The following is a 10,983-nucleotide window of genomic DNA, read 5'->3' on the forward strand; positions in this document are numbered from 1 at the left end:
AGGATCAACTCTAATCTACTTGGCCTGGCACTCAAGGTTCTCTGCCATCTTTTCCCAAATTCTCCTGTTCTTATCTCCCTTTGCTCCAGTCTCTGAGTCTTCCCTGAAATATCTTCCATTGCTTGGGGGGGGAGGGGGGAGAGGGGTGAGAAAGGGAGGGAGAGGAAGAGGGGAAGAGGTAGGGAGGCGCCATCCTTTTTCTCAAACCATTTTATCTCTCTGATTGACTCGTCCATTCATTCTGGTTTGTTTTTAAAAACAAAAACAAAAACAATTGTTCTTCAGTGACTTCCTTTGATATCTTTTAAAAAATTATTTATTTAAAATTTAAATACAAAATAGAAAAAACTGCCATGTGTATAGCAGAATGTAAGAAAGGATTCAAAATATAAAGCAGTAAATTTACTTTGCAAGAACTTTTATGTAATAAATACACCACATTGTGTTCTGAGCTGTCCATCTTTTTTTTTTTTTCTTTCCTGTAGATTTTCTTTTGTTCTTTGCTGAAGACTTTTAACTTTATTCTTTTTCTTCCTTCCCCCTTTCCTCCTCCAAGAAGATTACAATTATGCATGGATGTATATTTATATACAAAAGTATGTGTTTGTATAACCTACAACTTATGTAGATACATATATACTTACATACATAGATATCTACAATCATATACATATATGCATATATATATTCATATATTTCTATGTAAAACCATACGATACTACACTTGTTTGTCCTGTTTCTCTGAAGGTGGATAACATCATCCTTCGTAACTCTAAGTCTCACCATATTTTTCTAAATTCACTAACTCATTATGTCCTACACCACAGCAATATTCCAATCTTTTGCTGTCTGGTTATTTTAAATAGTCTAAAGCAGTATTGATTAATATGGCCGACATATGGCGTGGTTTTCCTATTTTTCTCTTTTGTTTAAATCTGTTTTAGCTTTAGCTTTGTCTGAAATCATAATTGCTATCCCCTGCTTTGTTTCCCTGACAAATTCTACTCCTGATCTTTATTATTGTGTTAATGTAGATCTCTTGTTTCCTATCCCTCCTCCCTCCTTTGCTTTATATACCTTACCCTCCTATAATGTAACCTATCCCCTTTAATAATCCCTCCCTTTTCCTCTCCCCCACCCTTATCTCATTTCCATTAATCTACATATCCTTCTCTACCCCTTCCCTCATCCTATGCCCCAACCCTCTTATTTCTTTATTAATTGGGAAAACTTTTCCCTTCCAAATATGTTATTCTCTTTATCCCTGATTGGATAGGAGTCAGGTTTTCTCTAAAAATTCCTTCCTTATGCTTCTGAATTTAGAAGATTTTTATACTCCTTTAAACACACACACACACACACACACACACACACACACACACACACACACACACACACACACTGTTCCCTCATTTACTTATTCCCCACAAGTTAAGTTCCAGAACTGCTAGCCCTCCTCCACCATCTAATTCCTGTGTTTTCTACAGTGTTTTGCTTTTAGAATTACCTCACACTGGGCTCTATTCCGATCTTTCTTTCAAACTACTCAATTTTAAGTGACAATCTTAAACATATATTTCTAACATATAAAATGTTTGTCCTTATTGAGTTCATCATAATTAGCCTTTGATGTGTACTTTATATTTCTCTTGGATCTTATATGTTAAATCTTCTATTAAGTTCAAGTCTTTCTTTCAATAAAATCCCAAAAGTCTAGAAATTCATTGAACATTCATCTTTTTTCCTTCAGGATTATGTTTAACTTTGCTGAGCATATTTTTTCAACCACAACCCCAATTACTTTTTTCTTCAATATATATTATTTCAAGGCCTATAATCTTTTAATGTAGCTTCTGCTAGGTCTTATGTAAGACCTAGCCATAGGTCTCTGCCATATTTGAATTGGTTTTTTTTTTTTTTTCTTGTAGCTCATAAAATTTCCTCCTTGACCTGAGGTTTCAGAATTTGATCATGATGCCTCACCTCCACCCCACCCCTACCTATGGAGCCCGGCAGATCCAAAGCTAAAACAGATTTAAACAAAAGAGAAAAATAGGAAAACCACGCCATATGTCGGCCATATTAATCAATACTGCTTTAGACTATTTAAAATAACCAGACAGCAGAAGATTGGAATATTGCTGTGGTGTAGGACATAATGAGTTAGTGGATTTAGAAAAATATGGCGAAAGTTAGTGTTACAAAGGATGATGTTATCCACCTTCAGAGAAACAGGACAAACAAGTATAGTATCGTATGGTTTTACATAGAAATATATGAGGAAAAGGGAGGGATCATTAAAGGGGATAGGTTACATTATAGGAGGGTAAGGTATGGGGTAAAAGTAAAGCAAAGGAGTGAGGAGGGATAGGAAACAAGAGATCTACATTAACACAATAAAAAAAAAAGCACATGAATTTTCCTCATAGGAACATTTTCACGTGGTTGTTAGTGGATTTTTTCTATTTCTACCTTCCCTTCTTGTTTTAATATTTCAAGGCAATTTTCTTTAATTATTTCCTATACACATTATACATATTAGTCTTTAATTATTTCCTATACACACAGTTTACATATTATTCTTTAATTCTATTTTTCTCTCCTCTCTCTCTCTCCCCTTTTCTCTCTCTCTCCTCTCCTTCTTTCTCTCTCTCTTCACATGGCTCTTATTCTCTCTGTGTCTCTATCTCTCTTGATTTTTCTCTTTTTGTCTCTGCCTGTCCATCTCTGTCTTTCTCTGTTTTTTTGTCTTTGTCCATTTTTGTCCAGATCTGTCTCTCAAGTTTGTTATCTCTCTCTCTCTCTCTCTCTCTCTCTTTGTTCCCTGCCTCACCTCCACCCCTACCTATGGAGCCCGGCAGATCCAAAGACATCTGTGGGTTCAAGAGGACAGTATTCAAACTACCAATGTGGTAGCAACATCCTGCAAGACAGGGATGCTAGAGATCTGTATCAGAAATAAGACCACTTAGCTGGCCTGGGTAGCCTGGGCAGAGTCACCTAGCAGACAGCTAGGAGCAGAGAGTTGCTGCAAGGGCCAGGAGTAAGGAACTTCCTCCTGACATGTCCACCAAAAGCAGGATAACAGGGAAATGGTTTTCCTCCTTTTCTCACGAGGCTTTATTAGGGGACTTCCCTCACAAAAAGCACAAATGAGACATGCATTTATGGACATTACCAATGTGGCCATTTGTTTGGCTAGACTATGTGTATTTGTCTGGAGGACTTTATTTTTATTTTATTGTTGTTCAGGTGAAGGGATAGGATACAGGGAAAAAAATGCTTTTAAAAATAAGTTAATTTTTTAAGCATTGCTCTTGATCACAAGAATAAAAGATAAAGTATGAAGGGATATGAAACAGATTTTTTTGAGAATGGTTGAATTCAGTCACAGAAGAGTTTGAATGCTATATTTCCAATTTGTTTTCTAAATGTAATATGTGTGTGTCACACATACATGTATATTTATATACATGAGCATACAGTTATATGTGCATGTGCACATGTGTATATGTAAACATAACATTTGTTATGTGTTGAATAGCAAATATAGACATGTATATGTTATAACTGCACATGTGTACATACATTTATTTGTGCATATGTGTGTATATATGTATACACACATATATTTATGCAATTTGTGTTACTAGATAATTATAATCCATTGAAGTCAAGGAAATTGGGAAAAAAATTAGTGGAATATATGGGAATGATTCATGACCAGAAAGGGATAGATTAATGTTGGGAATGGATTCATAGCTTTGAATTTAATAGAGTCCAGACTGAAACACTGAGGGGAAAAATTCAGGTCAGATCCATGTATACAGAGAGACCCAGCACCTAGATGGGAAAGACCCTAAATGCTTTCTGGACTAGAAGGGAGCTTGGGCACCCTGAGCTCAGAGCACCATCTGGTGGCTAAGTCGGAGATGTCACCTTAAGTTGCTATTCCAATCTCCACCTATCTCTGAGAATAGTGTTCTCCATTCATTATAAGAAGGCAAGAGTCTTCCCAAAGTGAGAAGGGGAAGTAGGCAGAGAGAAAATTTAGAACTCGATATTTTAAAAAATGAAAGTTAAAATGTTCATATATAAATAAGAAAAGAAAAAACTTATACACAATAGAGAAATCACTCAGACATCTCTCTAAATTCTCAGTTTAATTCTCACACTTGTGGAGGAGGAAGAAATTTGTTACCAAAGATGAACTAGAGACCATTACTGATCACAAAATAGAAAATTTGATTACATCAAATTAAAAAGCCTTTGTACAAAGAAAACTAATGCAAACAAGATTAAAAGGAAGCAACAAACTGGGAAAACATCTTCACAGTTAAAGGTTCTGATAAAGGCCTCATTTCCAAAATATATAGAGAATTGACTCTAATTTATAAGAAATCAAGCCATTCTCCAATTGATAAATGGTCAAAGGATATGAACAGACAATTTTCAGATGATGAAATTGAAATTATTTCCATTCAAATGAGAAGGTGCTCTAAATCACTATTGATCAGAGAGATGCAAATTAAGATAACTCTGAGATACCACTACACACCTGTCAGATTGGATAAGATGACAGGAAAAAATAATGATGGATGTTGGAGGGGATGCGGGAAAACTGGGACACTAATACATTGTTGGTGGAATTGTGAATACATCTAGCCATTCTGAAGAGCAATTTGGAACTATGCTCAAAAAATTATCAAACTGTGCATACCCTTTGATCCAGCAGTGTTTCTACTGGGCTTACCCCCAAAGAGCTACTAAAGAAGGGAAAGGGACCTGTATATGTCAAAATGTTTGTGGCTAGAAACTGGAAATTGAATGGATGCCCATCAATTGGAGAATGGTTGAGTAAATTGTGGTATATGAATGTTATGGAATATTACTGTTCTGTAAGAAATGACCAGCAGGATGAATACAGAGAGGCTTGGAGAGACTTACATGAACTGATGCTAAGTGAAATGAGCAGAACCAGGAGATCATTATACACTTCGGCAACGATACTGTATGAGGATGTATTCTGATGGAAGTGGATTTCTTTGACAAAGAGACCTAACTGAGTTTCAATTGATCAAGGATGGACAGAAGCATCTACACCCAAAGAAAGAACACTGGGAAATGAATATAAACTGCTTGCGTTTTTGTTTTTCTTCCCAGGTTATTTCTACCTTCTGAATCCAATTCTCCCTGTGCAACAAGAGAACTGTTCGGTTCTGCACACATATATTGTATGTGACATATTTAATATGTATAGGACTACTTGCCATCTGGGGGAGGGGGTGAAGGGAAGGAGGGGAAAAATCAAAACAGAAATGAGCAGGAGGGATAATGTTGTTAAAAAAAAAAAAACTACCATGGCAAGAATTCTGTCAATACAAAGTTATTTAATTAAAAAAAAAGAAAGAAAAAAAGAAAAATCTCTATCCAAGAAGGCAAGAGCCTTCCCAAACAGAGAAGGGGAAGCAGGTAGACAGAAAATTTAGAACTCAATATCTTAAAAATGAACGTTAAAATATTCCCATATAATTAAGGAAAGAGAAAAAACATATTAATAGTTCTCTAATGGTAGTAGGATTGATTTAATCTTACAACAAATAGTGGTTCCCTAGTGATATAATGGTTAGTTTAAACTCAGTGTAGAGTCTCGTGGTGACTGGTCTGTCCTCCGACTCCCCCCACTGAGAACCAAGTCCAATGTGAAAAGCTCTCAGGAAGGCTAACTGGGCTCCAGGCAAGGAAATGAGACTGTGAAGGAAATAAAAATGGATTGGGACTTTAACACCTGCCTATTCTTGTGGTGATTACTCAACTGAAAGGGAAGCTGCTCCAAGACCTCCAGAAAACCAAACAAGAACTTGACATTTTCAGTGCCCAACGTGGGGCTAAGGACCTACATCTGTGACCCAGAAATTAGGGTGTGTACATAAACAGACAAGAAGGAAACTTTGATAAGGGCTAATGTAGTGTTTCAGCTGAATTCGGATGAAATGAAGGAGAGTGGTGCTTCACGGCAGGAGCCATTAGGGCAATCCCCAACCCCCGACCTATCCCCCTCCATTAACTTTTTAGGGGTGGAGGGAGAAGGAAGGGGAGAGGGGCAGTGACACAATCAGCACCACCTATGAAGCAGCCTATGACAAGATTACTAAAGGCACCAGTTAAAGCCAAAAAAGAAGAATAGGATAGATCTGATTTAATAGAAGCCTACCCTGTGATTGAAGAATTTTATCCTTCAGATCAAGCCAGGAGAATATACACTCCTTGCGGGTTTCACAGTATAGTGAACTATTTAGGATACAAGCCAGGGAGGTCAGGTAGGGTGTGACCATCTTATATTCGTAAACAAAAGAAAGCGGGAGATGTTACGGGCCAGAACTCTGAACTTGAAACAAGGACTCTTACAAGGTGCTAACTCAGTACATTGAATGAGAAAATGGTTATCTCATTTAGCATGGTGATTACTAGTTGTTTAAGCTCAGTATGATTGATTTAAGCTTACAACAAATAATGGTTTCCTCATGATATAATGATTGGTTTACACTCAGTGTAGAGCATATATAGCTGAGACAAACTCGGCCAGAGTCAGAGTCAGAGAGAGAGTGTGGAGACAGAGGCAGAGAAGACAGAAGGCTGGAGGCTGGGGCATAAGCCCTAGGACTCAGAGATTCCATGTTCATCATCAGCCTCCTGGGGGCTGACCTGTCCTCCTGCTCCCCCCACTGAGACCAAGGCCAGTCTGAAAGGCTCTTAAGAAAGCTAGCTGGGCCCCAGGCAAGGAAACCAGACTGTTAAGGAGATAATACAGGATTGGGACTTTAACCCCTGGCTCTTCTTGTGCTGATTACTCAACTGAAAGGAAGGCTGCTCCAAGACCTCCAGAAAACCAAACAAGAACATGACAAGAAAGCCCTCAGTCATCTCACTAAAATCTCAGTTAATCAACAATCAGTTATTCAACACTTCCACTGATTAATGTGCTTTGGGATCTGGGAGTAGTCTGTCTGCCATCCCAAAGATGCCAATATTCCTGCTTCTTTTCTTTATGCTCAGCATACCCAGGGAAGACTCAGTGATTGGCAAGAGAGTCCCCTGATGTCCTTCCCAGAGTGGTCAATAGATCTATGACTGACTCTGGAGAGAAATGAGATTGGATTCAAGGATGGAGCCACTTTGATCTTTTGGTTCATTCCCCACCTTGATTCAAGATGCAAAGCAAGAGGGTGTCATGGGCCAGAACTGTGAACTTGAAACAAGGATTCTTACAAGGTGTAAACTGGTGAAATTGATAATTGGTCACAAAGGTGATAGAGTTTAGCAGGTTTCACTGAATCTTACCACAAGATGTTAACTCAGTGGAATGAAGGTGATAATTCTCTAGTTTACAGGTACTTAAGACAGTCTACGAGCTTCACACCTTCCAAGATGTACTTTGAAGAGAGTATATAAACCTGGACAAACTCAGCCAGAGACATTCAATCCATCTCTCACTCTGGTGGTGACTGGAGGCTGCAGCATAAGCCCTCAGATTCAGAGAGACAGATTCATTCCATCTCTCAACTTTGCGGTGGCTGGAGGCTGCAGCACAAACCCTCAGACTCGGAGAGACAGATTCATTGCATCTCCCACCTTTGTGGTGGCTGGAGGCTGGAGCGCCAGTTCTCTCGGACTGAGACAGACTTCAAGAAAAGAGACTGTGGAGCTCATCCTCCTCCTTCCTCCACAGAAAGCAAGACCCATTTCAGAGGTGCTCCAGAATGCGGTCCCGCACACTCGGGAAAACCAGACGGCTGGAGGCTGGAGCACAAGCTCTCGGACTGAGACAGACTTCAAAACAGAAACTGTGGAGCTCATCCTCTGTCCTCCACAGAAAGCAAGACCCATTTCAGAGGCGCTCCAGAATGCGGTCCCGCACACTCGGGAAAAACAGACGGCTGGAGGCTGGAGCACAACCTCTTGGACTGAGACAGACTTCAGGAAACAGACTGTGGAGCTCATCCTCCTCCTGCCTCCATGGAACCCAAGAACCAGTCTCAAAGACCTCCCAAAAGCTGGCCCTGGTGCCAGGCAAGGAAACACACTGTGAAGGAGACAATCCAGATTTGGGAACTCCATCACCTGGCTATTCTCTGGGGGATTGCTTTGCTCAAAGGAAGATTAACCAAATGGACACAGATGCACAGATGACAGCAATGATTGTCCAGAAACTGATAGAAACTGGTGAAGGAGCACGACTTCAAGAGTTGCTAAGAGCGAAATTATTCGAATGTGGTTGGAAAGATCAATTGAAAGCTCATTGTCAAGATGTGATTAAAGAAAAAGGGGTAAGACACGTTACTGCTGCCGAGTTGGCAGCAGAGGTCACTCCCAGAGCCAGAGCGCTTGTACCCGACAGTGTGAAGGAGGAACTCTTACAAAGAATAAGCACTTTCCTTGACCGGCATGCCAGTCTTTAAGATGGGCTAAGCATCACCACCATGTACTTTGATTTCTTGGATCCATGAAGAACAGATATGCCATACCTTTGGAGGGCATTGTCTAAATTGGTCCCTTTTTGTAGGATGAATTTTCCAAGTTTGAGGAATAACCTGCGTGTTGTATTGATTTTTTTTTTCTGGAAGATTATTTGAATAATAAAAAAAAATTTAAATGTTTGAAAATTACATATTTCTACTGTTTTACTCTATGTTCTGTGTTTTCAACTTGTAACATTGACCAGAAATGTTATCATCTTTCACCAAGATGTCTGGCCCATTATAAGAGGGGACTGTGAAAAACACAATCCCCCTGAATCCCATCCACCCCAAAACTCCCATTTAAAAAGGAAAACTATATGTAAATAAGTACTCTCTCTCTCTCTGTCTCTCTCTGTCTCTCTCTTTCTCTCTCTGTCTCTCTCACAGGCACACACACGCACACTCACACTCACACACCAGGTATAGAAAAACATTGAATCCAATTTCTTTTCTTCCCAAGGGAGAAGGGGAAGTAGGCAGAGAGAAAATTTAGAATTCAAAATTTAAAAAGTGAAAGATATGTTCATTCATATATGATAAAGAAAAGGCAATATATATATATATGTGTATATATATATATATTTATACACACACACACACACACACACACACACACACACACACACATATATACACACATAGAATAGAGAAAGCCCTCAGAGATCTAAATTCTCAGTTAATCAACAATTAGTTATTGTGAGGGATGTAGAAGATACTTACCCAAAATGACTACTCAGAGATCACTCAGTAGAAGGCAGAAAAGTTGTTTATTGAAAACCTCCGGAGGATGAGCCGTCCCATCAGGAGATAAGAAAGAGAAAGCTCGCGGTAGGAGGGCTAAAGAAGTAGTAAAGATACATAGCTTTTATACAAGAAATTACATCGTAAGTAAGAGAGCATTGAGAAGGGGAAGGGGAGGCATCTAATTGGTTGTTGCTATTTGGGGAGATTTGAATGGAAGGTTTCTGTTTCCTTGAAATCTCCTGATTTCTAGGAAATAGAAAGTCAGGCCTTCAGGCTTAATCAAGTGGACAGTGGTCCAGCTACTAGACTAACTATTGATAAATGTCAAATACCAATAAATGTCATCAGCTCAGGTTAAGTAAATATGTTTCTAGCTGGCCAAGGCTCAAGTAGATATGAGCCTGCACATATTATACAGGTCATAGGGGAGACACAGAAATAATAAAATACAGAAACAGAATTCATACATTCCTGTAAGTTCTTCACCTTATCTATTCCTCACAACTCCCCCCTTCTAATATGTAAATGATTTTTATCATATTTCTATGAAGAACTTACACACTCTTCAAAATCAGTTAATATATCTATATATTGTTTATCAAGTTCATAATCAAGATCATCCCTCTTTAATACATTCCAGTCTTTTCTCTGAAGAATCATCATTTTAATAGCATCTTCTCTATGCAATATTTTGATAACGACCATTGAACTATTCTGGTTACTAATGTAATTATACAGGATAGACATAGCGGCAACAGGATAATACCATTGATTGCAATAAGCTCATACCATAAAAATTGCTTCCACCAACTATCTTAGAAACAGTTATCACAGAACATATTGGCATTTGGCAAACACAAAAATACAAAGATAAATAAAGATGACAATCTAGGGAAACTGAGGCACAACATTACACACTCTTCTTCTGAATATTTGAATGATTGAATTACCTCCCCTAGAAACCTGGAAGGTCTCAGCACCATAATTTTGACCAATCCAATGTGAGGCAAATAAATCAAAATGAAACTAGAAAATGCAAGGACTTATGGCAAGGGCAAGTCTCTTCCTGACAACCCCAGAGTTATCAGCAGTACAAAAGCCCTCATCTCAGCCAGAGAATCCAGTTTGAGATGGACAGTTCACTGTGTTAGGTGGTCTGCAGTCATTTGTGCACTTAACTTAGCTTCTGCTTATAGAGGGAGTAGCAGGGCTCGAGACAATCATGCTGCCCATTCAGAGGGCAACCCACTCCAGGGAAGAAGGGTGAGGCTTGGAGTAGCTCCACCTGTCCCCACCCAGAGGGACAGATAGGGCTGCTACTAGAATACAGATTTCTGAGCAGAGCTATCAGAGCATGCACAGTTAGACCATGAAGGCAGGCAAACCCCAAACTTTATAGGCTTGATCTCAAAACTGCAATGTTATTAAAAATGCTGAGGTACCAGTTAAGAAACTGGGGTTATAGGGTTGGAACTGCCAGTCCCAAGACAGGTATATATGTCTTGGAGATTCCCTAAAAACAAAATAGTCCCCAAAACCGAGTCTTCCAGGGCAATTCCACAGAATAAGGGGTTTCAAAGCTAAAATATAGTAAAAACAAAAAGGATTGTTTAAGTACACTTCCAATTCAATCTGAACTGGTGATATAGGGGGTGGGGCAGAAGTACCTAAGGCAAAGTGAACAGAAAACTAAGGGTTCCCACTCTTTTAGATATTTTGA

General features: G+C 39.0%; 1 protein-coding gene across 1 annotated transcript; it reads left to right on the plus strand.

The window, feature by feature from the left end:
* The first annotated feature begins 8,141 nt into the window (after positions 1-8,141).
* Positions 8,142-8,459, plus strand: LOC127556952 (transcription and mRNA export factor ENY2-like). Its single transcript, XM_051990460.1, has one exon. It carries the CDS (start codon positions 8,169-8,171, stop codon positions 8,457-8,459), a length of 291 nt encoding a protein of 96 aa, XP_051846420.1. The 5' UTR covers positions 8,142-8,168.
* Positions 8,460-10,983: the final 2,524 nt, after the last annotated feature.

This window comes from Antechinus flavipes, chromosome 3 (genome assembly GCF_016432865.1).
Source record: "Antechinus flavipes isolate AdamAnt ecotype Samford, QLD, Australia chromosome 3, AdamAnt_v2, whole genome shotgun sequence".
Lineage (NCBI taxonomy): Eukaryota > Metazoa > Chordata > Mammalia > Dasyuromorphia > Dasyuridae > Antechinus > Antechinus flavipes.